The sequence below is a fragment of the Pyrgilauda ruficollis genome, unplaced genomic scaffold (assembly GCF_017590135.1).
Source record: "Pyrgilauda ruficollis isolate IOZ18807 unplaced genomic scaffold, ASM1759013v1 scaffold79, whole genome shotgun sequence".
Classification (NCBI taxonomy): domain Eukaryota; kingdom Metazoa; phylum Chordata; class Aves; order Passeriformes; family Passeridae; genus Pyrgilauda; species Pyrgilauda ruficollis.
The window spans coordinates 5976469-5993616 of NW_024529821.1; the positions used below are offsets into that span (position 1 = coordinate 5976469).

The 17148-nt window shown below is 45.4% G+C and overlaps 1 protein-coding gene across 2 annotated transcripts; it reads right to left on the bottom strand.

The window, feature by feature from the left end:
• Positions 1-212: 212 nt before the first annotated feature.
• On the bottom strand, positions 213-17142 carry MSL2 (MSL complex subunit 2). 2 transcript variants are annotated; one of them, XM_041486921.1, is made up of 2 exons: positions 16770-17142; positions 213-4854 (listed from the first exon to the last, which is right to left on the bottom strand). In XM_041486921.1, the coding sequence occupies exons 1-2, from the start codon at positions 16909-16911 to the stop codon at positions 3257-3259; spliced, it is 1740 nt and encodes a 579-aa protein (XP_041342855.1). In that variant the 5' UTR covers positions 16912-17142; the 3' UTR covers positions 213-3256. The 2 variants fall into 2 exon arrangements, with proteins under 2 accessions (XP_041342855.1, XP_041342856.1); XM_041486922.1 differs by lacking the exon at positions 16770-17142 and adding an exon at positions 7829-7931 and having other exon boundaries at positions 214-4854.
• Positions 17143-17148: the final 6 nt, after the last annotated feature.

Below are 17148 nucleotides of genomic sequence, written 5' to 3' on the forward strand. Positions count from 1 at the left end.
TGTGATACCTGGGAAGAGCCTTTCCACTCTACAGGGAAGCGTAGAGGGCTTCTCCTGCTTGTTCACAACTATGTTCAGATCTGGATGGTCAGAAGCACTGGATTTTGTACCACTACACGTGACCAAAAACTGCTTTTTCTCTTTTGATTCTGCTCTATAAATTACAGGGTTTTAATAAAGTTTGGCAGTTAATCCATGCCTTCAAGGGGATTGGGAAGAAAACTGGAATATCACACACTTCCTCTATAAGAAATCCCCAAGCAGCTCCCTCTGCGCTAATGCTGAGAGCAGCTCCCCGGATCCAGAGCCCCCAGGAGGAACGCCAGGAATTCCGGGCAGCCCAGCTGGGCCAGGCTGGAGCTCAAATAATCACTGAGCTGCACCCACCAGTGACTCTCCAGCTCCAGGGGATGGGCAGCAGGGACAAGTCCCTCCTGGGCTGTGCTGGACTGCGTTCTCACCCTGCTCTCTGCCCAAGCCAAGGCAGGAAGGCTCCAAAGCAGGAAGCTGCTGTGGAAGGAATGCTTTCCCAACTGGAGCTGCTGGAATTCCTGTCAGCACCAAGACGATCCTTTCCATTGCTCAGCTCACAAACAACTAGCCAGGAGGGCAAGGAAACCAAACCAAGCCAACCCTAATTTAAACAATTAGAGAATTAATCATCAACACACTAAGTAGTATTTAGACAATGAGTTCAACATATGCCACACTGATGCCTTCAGCAGTTGCCAAATAGAATTAGAAAACTAACATTTATTAAATCAATTTGAATTTTAATATACATTTCAAGAATGTGGCAGCATAAAAGGAAATGTTTTTTAGAAACAACCTGAATCTACCATTTGCAGTTTTACATTAACCATCAGGGCTCTCCTGTTGACGCTCCGAAACACTCTTGACCTAAGTTCTCCAACTTTTGGTACCACATTGAATGCAGCAGTGAGATAGTAAAGATTCCAAATACTCCCACATTTCTGGAGCAAAGGTACTTTGTATTTAATTTAATGAAAGTCCTAAAAATGTACCATCAACAATCTCGGCAAAACTGAACAGCTCTGCAAAAGCATTCCGACACAACCCGTGCTGTGCAGCCACTCCCAGACTCCGGGTCGCTACTTCGCTTACACGTAGTGGACTAATAAACAGATTTACATTAGTAGGTCACGATCAAACCACCAAATTAGAGACTGGTAGGATCCCTCTGGGTCAACACAAAAATCACATACAAGTTTAACTAAATACATTTTAATAGGACATCGTTAAATCTCATGAGGGCTAAAAAACACAGATCTTAGGTACTTGGGTTGGCAAATAAAGACAAGAATACTAAGAAGCATTTTCCACCATTTACTCATTATCAAAAATATTTTTCAACTCTTCTTGCAAAACAAAAACAAAAAAGTACAGACTGGACACGTACATCACATTTTTCTTCCTATGGCTTTAACCCCCCACCCTGCCCACCCCACAAAAAAGACGGGGGGAGAAACAAACCAAAACCAACAAAAAGCTCTGACCACATTCACAGAAAATGACACCATGGTACACTACAAAACAAAAGGAGGTGCCATTTGTGTCCAAAGGGTTTTGCTCATTTCTCGGTGAGGAACCGTCATTGTACGTGCTTTGTGCCAAATCAAAGCACACCCAGCGCCGGGCCGGAAAGCACCGCAGGGGCTGTGCCTGAGGAAAAGGGAAGATGGAAGCAGGAAAGGAACTAAAAAATCCACACACTATTTAACATGCTGCTGAAACAGGAATGGCCTTTAAAATCAGACAGTAATGTTTGTGTTCGAGTCAGCCCATGCTCGGGTTGTGCTCTGTCATTCCAAGTGGAGAATTTCTACTTTCACAAAGCAATCTCAACATTTTAGGCTTCCAATGAAGCCCTGAAGGCACAACTAAATTTTGTGCCTGCACTCTTATTTAGGGATTGCGCTGAAATCAACCATTTTTGCACAAAGCTGAATTCCTAAGAGGAATTCTTTCACTGTAACACTTTTCCAGATAAGCTCGACAACTTTGTGTTATTTTTCTATTTTCGAGCCTTTTGGCCCAGGCTGAAAAGCAATGACCTTCAAAAGCTGCTTTCAACATTTTAACAAAAAGTGAGATAGGTTCAGGGTGGAGTGAGTTATAGCTAGCTTATTGTGTTTAGCAAACACCCCAAAAATTTGACCTTTGATAGCCTCGATCCTGTGCCCTGGCTGGGAGGTACCTGTCAGCAGGGAACTCCCCTCCGTGGGAGGGGTCCCGGCTCTGTTACAAACCTGATCAAACAACCCCCCCAGTGGTGATAAGTGCTGCAGCATCTCCCTGTAGCCCTGGCACTGATCAGCACCAGAGGGGGGAAAATCAGCCAAGGACTTCCTGGAACCCACAAAACCCCTTCTCTTCCCTAGAAGCAACAGCAGTAAAACAGCAGGAACTTGGGAAAGGGAGAGGATGGTGCTAATAGAACTTGAACCTTCGTAGGGTACCAGTGATGTTCTCCCCCAGCCCCTCAGTGACTTGTCATGCACAGGGGGCTGGCACAGAGGGGCAACTGAGCAGGGACATGACCTGTGAAGTGTTAGGAAGACAAAGCCCAAGGATCATGATGTCATTACCAGGATGGGGTATCCAAGCTGGAGCTCGACCTTTGTATCCACCCAACCCTCCTGAGCCTTGCCTGCAGCCCGAGATGTCTTTTGGCCTGCCAGCTCAGTACATTTATTAAAATCTTTTTTAACTGTATGCTGTTCAGTAGAGGGCACAACCAATTCTCACAATCACCACTACCGACCCTTTCTGGAGTGTATCCCCCAGCTTGTGCTGCCTTTCCTACAGGAATGTCAGGTCATTTCCTGCTCAAGTTGACTATAACCCATCAAATAATTATTTCTCTATGCCATTATCTAGCACAGTTGAGATGCACTATCTGGATGCTACACTGAAGCTGAAGCTTTGACTGAGCACAAAGCATGAGCAAGTACAATGAGGTCAATATATTCCTTGTCAAAAGATCTTGTGATAAAATCATTTACATCAGCAATCCATCTCAAACTATGAGGTGCTGTAAGAACTAAAAACAGTTTTAGGGTAACTCCTCCATTATCTGCAACTATTTCCCAGACACTAATACACAGAACATAGCAATGAAAAACACTTGATACAAGTGATCTAAACGCAGGAGCTCCAGCAAGTTAAACAGAACCATAGCTGCCTTAAACCTGTAGCAGTTCCCCTACGGATGGCAGGGAAAAGAAAGAAAGGTTTAACAGTCATATCTCATGTCTATAGCTTCATCCAAACTTTTCTCATCATGTGTACTGGCAGCTAAAAACGTCGTTACTGGTGACCCTGTCACATTGATTACACTGGTGCTTGTGCTGGCATTGCGCACGGCAATGCTTGTCACATTAATGCCCAAAGTAAGCCGAGTCTGCTCCAAGGCCTTTTCTGGCACTGCAAAGGCCTCCAGCTTCTTCTCCCCGTTAGCCATGTAGGAGTTTTGGCAGCCACGGCATATGCAGTCAAGGCAGGCTTTGCGGTTAGAGTAGCAAGGGCAGCGTTGGCCACGGCATGTAAGAACACTTGGATTTTGGGTGGCACGACCACATTTACACCCTTTCTTTTCTTGTGGCTTTTTATACACAGTTTTTGTTGGGCTTCCTGGCATAACGTTACTGCTGGGAACTTTCTCCTTTGCCTTGTCTTTTGTTTTCAGCACCCCTGGTTTGGCTTTTGGGTGGGATTTCTTAGGGGCGTGTTCTAAGTTCTTTTTCACGCTTTTGTTAGACAGGAGCACAGTTTTACTGATTTTGGGAGTAGTTCCTCCATTAGGTACAGTCGCAATAGGCTGCAAGGACATTTTATTTTCCTGTTTGACTGTGACGGGAGCCGACGCTCCCAGCGTTGGGCCGCAGATGATGCTGGAGATGGGCAGAGGCTGAACCTTCTCACTGTCGCTTTCGGAGCGAGAGCGCTTCCTGTTCAGCTTCACCACCTTGGGCGTGGCTGCCGTGCAGGAGAGCCCATGAGGAGAAGCATCTGTGGACATGAAAATGTTATGGCTGAGGGGAGGGGGGGAGAGCTGCAGGAAAGGGCCGTTGGCCATGTTTGCCTCCAAGCCGGGCTGCAGGTTGGAGTCGCACACCTCGCTGCTGGACACGGTCTCCAGGCTGCGCAGCACCTCCTCCACGCTGAGCAGCAGCGACCCGCCCGGCTTGATGTCCTCGCTGAAGCCACAGATGTCGATGCCCGCGGGGCACAGGTCGCTGGTGGCCACGGTGTCACACACGGGCTGCAGGCCGCCGGGGATGTCCTCCGTTTTGATGTAATCCCCGGTGCTGCACACATCGATGGCGCTGGCGTGCTCGGGAGAGGGGATGCTCACGCCCAGCTTCTCCACCGACAGCCCGTTGCAGGGGGGCAGCCCGTTGATGACAGAGCCCCGCAGGTCCAGGCTGGGCGTGCTCTCAGGCAGCGCCGTGAACCCGCCTGGCGTGTCCGTCGCCAGCTCCGAGGTGGAAGGGACCGGGGAGTGCGTCAGACACAGAGCCAGGGCTGCATCCGAGGACTTCTCCGTCTCCTCGTGGAGCGGTGCCCCATCCTTGAGCAGGGCCAGCAGGTCTGCAGAGCAATCCACGGCCTGGATGATGTCCCGGGCCAGCGGCGTCTGCGTGATGTACTCGCACAGCTTCTTGTAGCAGTTCACCAGGATGCTCAGCTGCTTGTTCTCCTCAAACTGCTCATAGTCCTTGCACCAGCTACACGAGGGCTTCATCATCATCTTCTTGCCTTTACACGTTTTGCAGACATAATGCTGACAATTGGAGTTGGTAGGAGCAATAGGATCTTGTAGCAAATTTCCTACGAGAAAAAGGAAGAGGAAGATTACAATGGACTTAAGGCAGGTTTCTGGGACATTACTGGATGAATTTTTTTGTACTATCAAAAAAAGTTACTTAAAAAGTTGAGTTATTCACAAGAAAACATCCCATCCAAACAACTGTCTGTACAATTTCTCACAGCTGCCAACCTGGTTTTAAAACATTAGATAAAATTAGAAGAAAACCATCACACCACAACGTGTTGTGTGCTGCAGCCTTTGCAAACATTCTCAACTACAAAACTACTGATTGCCTTCTCCCCATCAGCTTTGTCCACAGAAACTTACAGCACACACAAGATTTCTATCAATTTACCAAAAGTGAAATAATAAACTCCCATGATAACTTACTGCAAAGATTTTAATGGAATTAGTAAAAGCAAATGGGAACAGAGCAGAGAAAGGAAAAACTCCGAAAGGAATGTAAAAATCATTAAATATCCACCCCTAAAGGGAAGAAGACACAGCAGACTTTGTGTTATTTTTAATTTAGCATTTAGTGAAACCATCATAATAAATAATTTTTTTCAATATTTCACTGTTTAGAATAAAAAACTAATAAAAATCAGCTACTAAAGGAATCCACACACCCCTGACAGCCCAGAAAGTTTCAGGCCCCCAGCATTGACAGTCTGAAAGATCCCCAAAACTGTAAAAACCTGGAAGAATGGCTTTGGTTTTACTTAAGAACAACTCAAATATTACCTAAGGATAAAATATGAAAGAACAAGTGAAACTAAATTCTGTATAGAAACAATCCAACTAGTTCCTATATCCAGAAAGTGACAGTATTGCTTTGCTATTTCCAGGCAGCTCTAGGCCAGAAAGATATTCCATCTCCTAAATTAAACTGCAGAGTATCTATAGTCATCCCCAGCAACAGGCCTCCCTCCCCTCCCAGCAGCACATTCTCAGCTTTGATCAGACCCTTCTCTCATAAGGAGCCTCTGCTGGATGAGTTACAGCCATCAGGGAATTCCCACCCAGACTTTCCAAAGTGAAAACAATCTGCTGCAACAAGTGAATAAAATTAAACAACCTGGGAAGAGGAAGCAAAGAGCATGTATCAAATCAGACTGGGATAAAACCCCCAAAATATCAAATATGTTTTCTCTCATTGCTCATTTCTCTGATCCCTTTTCCCTGCATTCCCTGATCCCTCTTTGGGAAGGGGCTGCTCCCAGCCCTCCACCTGAACTATCATTCAGTTGGTGTGGCTGGATGTAAACTGGGTTTTGAGCAACAAATCACAAGAGTCAGTGCTCAGGTTGGCATTACACAGTTATTTTTAATAAATGGAGAGAAATCCAGTTGTTCAGCAAGCTGGCAGGTGGCACACACAGTGGCACAGAATGAGCCCTGCCCTGTGTGGCAGTGTGACAAGACCCCACCAGGAGAAGACAAAATACTCATCACATCAAGCTGGGAAGGTTTAAAGCCAACAGATGGAACACGAAGTCACACAGTCCAACCTGCAGGGGGAATTATTGGGTTTTTTCCCAAATTCCCTTGAAATATCACAATATAAACAACACAGGCAGAGGTGGTCATTGTGGTCCTAAGATGGAACTTACTTCAGGAGAAAAGTTCCCTGAAGAGAACAACTCCAAAACTTTAAATCCCACCAGCTCCTTGAAGAAGTTCTGTCCTTCAGCAGAGAGTTCACAACAATGGTCCAGCCCCCTGGATCCTGAGTCCAACAGCACCAGCAGGAGCTGTGCCCTGGCCAGTGCAGACACCAGAGCCTTGGAACTACAGTGCTCCCAGGGCCAAAAGCCACCAGCATTAATTAATTCCCAATTAATGAATGACACAAAGCAGCTGGGTGCACTCCTCATCCACGAGTAGCCTCTCTTGGCTCCTTAGGACAATAAGGCTGAGTTACAATGCTTTACAGAAGTAAAATACTTCAGAGATGGCGCCAAATAACAAGATACCACCTTAATTTTTAAATATATTTTTTAAAAAGGCATCACCAACAGTGTGTTTTATTTCTCCCAAAATAGATTTGGCTGAAACTCCTGAATAAGTACAAATGCTAAAAGAGGATACAAGAAAATTTAAATTTCTGGAGGCTTTGAGGGAAAAACCAGACGGACTGACAAGACAAAACACACTTCACATGCTCTCACTGCCAGGAAGAACAGAGCAAGTTCTACTCCCAGTAAATGCCATGCAACCTACACTGGAGAGACATTAGGAATGCCTGAACTGTGGGAATATTTTCTGTTTCAACTCATATCTCATTGAATATTCATTCTTCAAAGTTTCTCTCTTGTATGGATTCTGTGGCACTATCACTCTTCTCAGTCTTAGTACTGACAAGTGGGGAAAAAACAAAAGTCAACCATGAGATGCTAATTTCCCATAAAATTTAGTTTCATTACTTGTAATTCTCAGGGTGGGGCACTAAGTCAGCAGCACTGTCCCACAAACAGCACCTGAGCCGTTTTGGAACCTCAAGGTTTTGCAAGGCCAAGATCTCACTTTTGCCTGGTGGCCATCAGTACTGCCCCTCTCTAGAAATTTAAAAATGTATACAGATCTCCAAGATATAAACATGGTGGGCCCTGAAGTTAGTATTTTTCCGTGCTTATAATTTAGTATTTCTCTAAGCTAAATACAATTTTTCATTTTATTGGCAGCCACTCACCTGCACAGACCCTTCCACAATTACTGCAGACCTTCAGTTTCACAGCCCTGTGTAGCCTGGGGTTACTGAACCCTGCTCTGTCCTTTCTCACTCTTTGCTAAGGGGTTTATCAATACACCAAAAGCAAAACTGTGTTCTTATAAACCCTCCAATAGAGACTTTTCTTCCACATCAGCTCTTAACTGTCCTGATTTCAGAAAGGCTGACTAAATACATTCGTTAATATCAGCACTTACAATTAATGAGGAGCATATACAGAGGAAAAACTTTTAATATATTATTTACCAAACATCCCAGCTGACCTGGAAAGGCTGTCCCGGGAGCTGGAGGGAGGTCACTTAAACCACACGGAATACTTGCTGCTGTGGTCCTTAATGAGCATTATTTCACAGCTGCAGGGATGAGGGGAAGCATCTGCAAATTGTGTCTCTGAGACCAAAAGGAGGAGAAGAATTGGGAATCAAAACAATTGTTACGTGTCTGTACCCAGCAAATACGCTCCTAATGGATGAAATTCACTGGGAAGAAAGGCTTGAACAGGTACCTCCAGCCATTCTCACCTATCCTCAGCAAAGGCAGGTAAGGGCTAAACACAAATATCTAATTTAGGGTCCTTGGAAATGCTACTAGAACATTAATTACTGAAAGTTATCTTGGTTTTTCCAACAACCCAAAGTCTTAAGAATTATTTCATTATTAAATCTTAATTTCATTAAGTAAAATAGAAGAAAATAAGTCAATTGTTTTTTTTTTTACAAATACAGTTGTATCCCTGGGGTTCATCCTGGCTGCACTGGGATCACCAGAAGTGCTCTGGTGCCCAGCCAGCACCGGGGGCAGCCATGGGACACAGGAGGAGAGGGCAGCTCAGCCCACCAATCTGTGCCCATCAAACAGCACAGTGAGCACAAGCTTATTTTTAAACCACGATTACAGAAACAAAAATACTGAGCCCCTACCAAGCTCTGAAGAACAGGAAGCTCTACCCATCTGAGGTTTCACACACAGACTTCTACATGCCAAGGACCCCAAAGTCATATCCACAGCTGGAGCTTTGACAGCTGCACTGCTATACTGTCAGCCTTTTCATTTTGGGATTAAACATCATCTGATTGTTTCTACTAAAATAATTAGAAATGCCCAGAAAGCCCCAACAACTTGCCACATCCAAGCTTCAGAGCCCAGGAGCTGCTGAAGGACAGGAGCTGGCTCTCACTGACTGTGACACCACTGCACAGGGGTTTGTGCTCAGCCACCCCTCTACCTGCAGCTCCAGAGCTTCAGCTGCAGCACCGTGGGAAGGAGCAGCCCTGCACTCCTGCAGTTCACCTTCCCTGAAACTGCTCCCTGCCACTCCACACTGCATCTTCTCACCCAAGAAATGATCAGCTGGAGCCCACAGAAGAATGAGCAGCAGCTCAACGAGGCTTTAAGGCAAAACACAACAGAAAATACCCTCACAAAAGCAGCGTTTCCCGAGTTGGATAAACCCCCTAAAAGCACTATTTGCAAAACTATCTGACGACAGACAGGCAGGCATATGATGAGCAGCAAAAAGGTCTGTCAGCCATCTGCAGAGGAATACAACAAATGTGTGGGATCTGTTTTAGAGGGGTGGGAGATCTGGGTACTTCCCACAAAACAAGAAAACTGAACACATTCTGACTCACACAGATTAGTGCGTGGACATGACAGCAGGGAAAGGTCTCAGATCCCAAGCCCTAACATCCCCCACTTCCAAACCTACACTCAGGGTGGGCTGGACCATGTTGGATTTGATGCATTTCACCAAAACTGCACCGAAGTCAGGAGCCAGATTCCCCAGACTGATGTCTGTCCCACCCCTGCCCTAGCAGCTGTCCCACGTAGAAGTATGTTGGGCAGCTCCTCTCAGATTTCTCAGTGACATCTGCTGGATCCCCCGTCCCTCAGGTGTCCCACCCACTGCACAGCATTGCCAGCTCTGTGCTCTTAGCTGAGACATCTCTGCAACATTCCAGGGGCACAGCTCTGAGCCCACAGCTGCAGGACACGGAATAGAGCTGAGGGCAGTTCACAACACAGCACTACAGATGTGTGATCCTTCCATGGCCTTTGACACAAGGTTCTCTACAGAGAAATTGTTCAATTCAGCCAAAAACTAGAACCAAAACTGTTCCCCAAGACTCCCAGCACAGAACTCTGAGAAACAATGAGTTTCCCTGTGCACTATCAGAAATTATTTCTTCCTGCAAACACCACCCTGACCTTAGATCACCCCAACCACACCACCAGAATTTGACCAAGACATCCACAAACACTTAAAAATTCTTTGCTGAGTGTAATGGAAATGTGGGGGACACAAAAAAAAGCACTAAAAAAAATCCCAAATCAACTAAAAATACTTATTTCAAAATTTTATCAGAGAAAACATTCTGCTGGCTACTGAATATTTCTGCACAACCTCCATGAACACACAACTATGAAAAAATTGCTAAAGACATTATTACCCTTATATAGGGACAGTTGTGACTAATGAATTAATGTTTGTATAACTCTCTGAAAAAATAAAAACTGCACTGTTTTTGCCTGAACACCATGGGAACCCAATTTAACCATGATCAGAAGACAGTTAGACTATTTTTCTTCATATTTGGAGAAATACAGTCAACTTATTTAGCTAAAGTTCAAGGAAAAAAACTACAACAAATTGCATTATAATTGCAGAAGGAACTGACTGCCTTGTTGAGTCCACCTCCCACATAAACAACAGAACATTTTTACTAAGTCCCATGTCAAAGTTATAGTTCTGTTTGAAAGTCCTCGTGTTTACAAAATCTCGGTTAAAAATACATTTAGAATTTTTCCAAACTGGGTGATAAAGTTCAAACTTTGAGGTTAAGAAGATGGATAAATTAATCTTTTTCACCATGCAGTGTAAAATTTTCACATAATGATGTTTTCCAAAAGTCAAGATTGCTGTATTTTGAGAAGTTTCAAATAGCAAAGTTAACATTTCTCCTATGGGTATAAAATAATAACATTTTTCTAAGCTGCAGAAACACTCACAAGAGTCAGAACTTGCTTTGGAAGTTATAGATCAAGTCCATCACATTCTCCAAGCAAACAAAAAGTAATGAAAACCATTTTTCCGCACCAAACAAAAATGCTGGAACATCAGAATCTCAGAGTGAAGTGTGCTCTCCGAGGGCACAGTGCAGAGGGAGCCAGCCGTGGGCAGGCTCAGGAGAGCCGGAATTCCAAATTACATCACTGCGGGACTCGGTGCAATTCCTCCAGGAGAGAGGGAAAGCTGTGCTCCCTGCAAAGCACCGTGCTCAGGAAAGGCTGTACTGCCATCACTTCCCAAGGCATTGCCCAGCCCCAGGGAATGTTTTCTGGCCTTACTAAAGGCTCCACCACAATATGCAGGAACGCTCAGTCCGTATGGAGAGGCCTGAGGTGTAAATCTTAGGCAGCAAAGCAAACAAAGGCAGAGGAAGGTGTGCTGGAGTGATTCCTGCCCAGGACCGACACAGCTCAGCCATCCCAATAAAGATGCCTCCTGGCAACACATTAACTCCTCTCTAAACACTCGGGAACACAATCGCTTTAATCAGTATCCTCAGGCACCACCAAAGCCATCCATCACCTCCCAGCTCCTCAAACACGAACACTCCTCTCCAATCCCAGCAAAGACAGCACTGCAACTCTCTTTGGAAGTCACTGTCACCCAGCTGCCACCGAGGGGACCACAGCTACTTCTCTTCCTACTCAATCTTCTTCTAAGGCAGAGGAGTATTTTTAGTTTAGAAACCAATCTAAACTCTACTGGCAGAACTTTCTGTTATCAAAACTACTGCAGCACAATGCAGACAACCTTGACAAAGCAGTTCTCCCAGGGGTCACACACAGGGCTTGAAAACAGGAAAGGGAAACGAAGTTGAGTAGGGAGATTTTAAGAGGAAATCACCCAACATGTTCTTGAGTAAAAACTGGTGTATACAGAGATGCGAGACTGGACATTTTATAGACAGCTGCTCCCCAGACCAAGCACAAACAATACCTGCAGCAGAAGGTATTTGATAGGTACTTAGTGCCCTAGTCCATGCTCTCTGATGGTTGTTTCAGAGATGCTGATTATTTTTCACATTCTTCACAAATTCAGAAGTGGTTTGGCAACCATTCATGACCATTTTTAAGGGGAAAATCGTGTACCTTTAAAAACTACCAGTAGTTTTGTTTACAGTATTTCTCATAAATGAAAACAGAGGAAAGAAGAAAATGTCAATGGAGAAAATACCTAAAAAAACCCACAGAACCAGGCCTATTTTCAAACATAAAAGGCAGCTCTGATCTGGCAGCATAGATCATGAATCAGCCTTCACTTTCCCCAACCGAGAGAGAATGGACAAGGAAGAAGTCCCAAGCTAAACTTTTCCATCACAAAACTTTAAAAACTCATCGTTTTTTCACTCTAACACTCTGTTATCCAAGCTCAACTTAGCCATGGCTCACATCCCAAATGGAAACTCCAGTATCATCCATATAATTAAGTTTTATTAGAATGGGAATTTGTTTAATCTCCCTTATTCCATGTCTGTGGAATAAGAGCTCCCTTATTCCATGTCTGTGACAGGAAACTGAATTTTCCAGGAAGTTTCCATCTGTTTAGGTGTCACTCAAGTATATCCCCTTTGAGGGAAGTTCAGTCCAACTCTCCAGACCCAGTTCCCACCATTTATTTCCCAGTGACAGAGTGCAGCCCACAGCACTGAGCTCTTCCTGGGGCCTGGAACCACACCCCAAGAGCTGACAACCAGGGAAGGGCACTGGGGGACACAGGAACTGCAGAAGCAAAGGAGAATTACCTCAGAGAGAGGAGGAGGAGGAGGAGGAGAAGCCTTCACATGGGCAGAATGGCACAAAGTGGAAAATTTTACACAACTGTATACCACCAAGTATGGAGACATTTCAGATCTAGTGAAAAGTATAATTGATTATAATATGTAATTATATTATACACTCTATTCAACTTACTTTGGCAGTATAAAACTCTCAAAACAGGCTATTGCTTTTATACAAGAGCAGGAGGGAAATAACATCCTTACACTAATCTTTATATAGAAAAACAAAAGTTAAGTTTTCATTTTACTTTTTAGGCAGTTCATGGCATTTGCCTATGCTTGGAAGTTGTTTCCACAATGCTACTGGCAGCACTGAGCCTTCAACCCCCTGGCTAAAACGATCAAGAGCTGCCTCAGAACACCGGGTGGGGCTCTGTGAGGTACCAGTCAGTGCTGCCATGGGTTTCTTTGTTCCTGCCCCCCTAATCTCCCTAAAGCCACATGTTGTCTCACATCCCCTTACTGGGATTACAGGATGTCTAAGGCAAGAACTGTATTCTCATCCTGTATTTCCCAGCACCAGCTGGGTTCCTGGCCAAGCATAAAACATTGTCCTGCTGCCCCGCCAGTTTCCAAGAACTCTCTCAAACAGCAATAACCATCTTTCCCATACCTTTGAAATATCTTTCAGAGATTCCATGATGAAGTTCTCTATGGATAAAAAGCTAAGCTGATCTGACTGGCAATCCTATCTCTTACAAGCATTTCAACTCTTACAAGAATTGTAATTCAAGAATTTCAAAGAAGGCTCTTAATGCAGAAAAGACCAATGACTTGCAGTTACCTGCACAGTATCTGAACCAGAGAATGGTTCTAACTGCTAAGATGTTTATCCCAACGGACAGCACATTTAAAACATAGAAGCTTGTTGCATAAATTCTACTATGCTATTTTTAAACTAAATGTGTATTAACATGCAGTTTTATAATAATCACTTTATTACAGAGACTGAAACTTGTATTTCATATCCTCAAAACACACAAGGCATAGCCCTTCTGCCCAATGCTCACTTGGGAGCAGTTATTTTCAAGTTTTAAAAGCTCTAGGAAATATTGTCTTATACATCCCTATAAAAGGATGATGTATTACCTACAGCACTGTCCAGGAAACTGTCACATGATCACACTTAAATCCTAGAAATACACACACAGCTATTCCAGCTACAGAACTGAACCCTTATCACCCATCATGAGGCAAGAGGGAGACCTTGAATCCACCCAGAACTGATTCAGCTGACTTACACTTACATACTGTATTTACATTTTGGCTTTCTACTGCTGCAACTCCATGTGTGCCAACCTGAATCTGAAATCAGAGCTTTAATTAGAACTTCATAATTATGTGGGTCCAAAAACTTCTGCCACCCCCTGCTATGTGAGCTGGTGTAAAAGACTATGGGATCACAAGGAAATGAGCTGGCTTATGCCTCGTGCTTTGGGAGCACAGTGGAAGCCCAGGAATGTTAGCTGATTTATGTAGCTAGCACTCATTTCTCCTAAAAACAGTTCCCTAAAAATTAAAGGGACAATCTGGACCATGGAATTAATACCTACAGCATAACAAAGCATTACAGAATGCACTCAAGAGAGATTACACACTGAGAAAAAGCTGATGACATAAGGAGTACTTATTTGTAGAGTGACTTCCCAAGGGAATTCCTAGAAGTCCAGCACTTGAGACTTTAACCACTACTGATACTTCCTGCAGCATTTCTCCCACAAAGCACTAAGCACTTTACAAAGATCTGTGCAAGGAAAGTACCAGACACTCCAAGTTCCATGTCCATGGACCCAGAGCCAGGTATTTGGGTCTCATGGTATAAACAAAGAGGGCAGCAAGAAGTGAGCATCAGAAAAGCTTTCAAGCATTAAAACAAAAAGAAAGCCAACCCAAACCCACAATGCACACTTAGCTCAGCTGGTCAGAACCAAGGTTCTGTGTTCAGTCCCTCCACGGGCCACTCACTAATATACCATGGCCCTTGAGGGTCCCTTCCAACCCAGAATATTCTGGGATTCTGGCAGAGTTTTGGGTGGTCATAGTCATGCTCTCAATGTAGCCATTACTTCAGTAATTAGACTTTTCTCTTTTAAAACACCAAAGATAAAAAGGCTTTGATCGTTGCACAGGGTTTAATGACCTTAAATATTCAGAAGATATAAAGGGTGTAACAGCTCTTAGCACTAAGAGAAAAGGAACACAAAAAGCAAATGAGGAAAAGATGGACTGGCCTTTACCAGTCTGGACTGTAGACTTGTGACACTGGGAACACCAGAGTGAGCAGTTCTGTGTGGGACAGGCCCTCTCCCCCACGGCCACCTCAGGCTCAAGACAGACACCTGAGTAACTCTGTTTTACTGCACGGCTCCACTGCGAGTGTGGAATTTACTGAGGCCCCTGGATACTGACACACCACAAACAGGAGTCCAGGAGGCACAGATAAGATTGGTTAATCAGCTGTAAGCAAAACATTTCAAATAAACAGCAGCTACAGTTATCTGAAAGCTGGCCACAGTAGGAAAAAAAATATACACCAAAGGAATAACCCTAATATTCAAAGAAAATAAAGGGTCAAGAGAGAAAGCGGAACCATAGTTTTGAAATAGGAATATCCATGGAGGCACAAGGAAATAGGAGAAAACAAACTAAAAACCTGGTTTGCTCTCCAAAACTGAGAGTGACAGAAAAACCAAGCAAGAAAAGCTGAAGAAGGGGGAAAAAAAGCTCAGGAATTTGGGCAGGGACAAATTAAAGATAGACAATTTCAACAGCACAGAGTGTAAAACTAAGATTGCAAAAGGCCAAGAAGGGAAGAAGGCAAGGAGAACAAAGAACATACTTCAGAAGACCAGGCTTAAAGTGGAGAGGCCAGAGAGCACAGCAATGCAAATATCCTATTTAAAAAAAAAAAAATCAGAATTATATTTGCGTATTTTTTGGCAAAAGCAGTCTGGTAACTGACCAAAAGCAAGAAGAATTTATGGGAAGAAAGCACAGCTGGGGTTGGAATCAATTTGGCCTAAGATGATAAGAAATAAAAAGCAGAGATGCATCAACATCGGGATTCCATGAGGAAAAATCCTTAAGACAAATTACTTCAGGAAATGACGATGCAGAGATCCTGGGAACGGGCTCCCTCTTTCCCAGCGCAAACAGATCTCTATTTTCAAAGACTTTAAGTGGGAGGAGCCAACAACGGGAGGATAGGAAGCATCTAACGCTACTTTAGCCGTCTCAACAGTTAAATCCTGATCCTGTAAATAAATAAAATATTTAACTTCCTAAACCCCAGTGATTCAATTCAAATCCAGTGTAACACACACACCGGTACCGACAAACACAGCGAACGTAAAACCACTCTGTCAGGAAAATACGAACACAAAACAGGACAGGACTTAAAACTACCAGAGGGAAAAAAGGAGATTTAAAAAAATGTAGCAACCAAGAGGTCTAACAGGTCAGAGCCCCCTCCCGGCACTGACCAAGGATTCAAAGGGAAGTTCAAGGAAACCTAACAGTTTATTCCAGAGCTTCCTCCCAGGAACGGACACATGCCCCCACTCCGTAAACAGCAGAATGCAATTCCTTCCCAATATTCCCCAGACTGTAACACCGAAATTTCGGATACTGCCTTTGCCCACAGCACACAGAACGCTCTTTTCTGGGGGACAGGAGTGGGGAAAGCCCAGCAGACTTCCAGCCTGTTTGCTTTTTAAGGTAATTGTTGTTACAGAACATTTATTTACTAGGCACAAAAAAAAAAAAAAATCAATTATTGTTTCCCGGCTTTCAATCGGAATTACTTATTGTTTACATTTTAAGGAGGGGGGAAAAAATTACGAAGTTCCTCTTCCCCTGCCTCTACGGTCTGTATTTCGTTTTGGATATCTTTTACCACACTCGCTCTTAGTCATCGCTTTTTTAAAGCGATCAACTCCACTACACCGGGGTATTCCAATAACCACTGACAACTGCCGTACCCTTGATGAAGCAGTGATCATAATAAAGCGCTGCATTTTCAGGCAAACACTCTCTCCGTGCCGCCACCGCCTTCGCAGCGTGCGCGGCTGTTGAGACACAGCCCCTGCCGCCTCCCTGCCCTTGTGACCGGCCCTGCCCGCGGCTGCCCCGCGCCGGGGGCGGGTTTAGCCCGGGCAGTTCCCACTCCGCCGCTCCCGAGCGCCGAGCCGCCCCCCCGGCGGCCGCGGCACCGGGGACTCCCGGCCCGGCAAACTTTGCCGGGAGCTGCCCCGGACCGGGCCGGGCGAGGCGAGGCCGAGGCAGCCCCGGTGCGGCCCAGGGCCGTGCGGGAGCCCCGGGGAGGCTCATTGTGCAGGAACAAAAGAAAGATCCTCACCGCACACGCAGCAGGAGAGGGACTGCCTGAAGTAGGGCAGGAGCTTGTTAATCTCGGAAAAGGACTGGGGGTCCGCCGGGTCGTAGTTGAGCACCAGGCGGCTCGCGGACACGTAGAGAGAAGTGGCATTCACCGGGTTCATCGCCGCCGCTCGCTCGCCGCCGGCTGCGCGGTGCGAAGAAGGTCTGCGCGGGCCGCGGGGGCAGGTGGCCCCGGGGCGGGGGCCGGCCGGGTGTCACCTTGGTCCGGGGCCACCTGGAGCCGCGCGGCAGCGGCGGCGGCAGCGCGGAGGCCGCGGCGGCCCTGCCAGAGGGGGCCGCGCCGGCTCCTCCTCCGCCTCCCGCGGGGGAGGCCTCGCTCCGAGCGGCGGCTCGGCCCG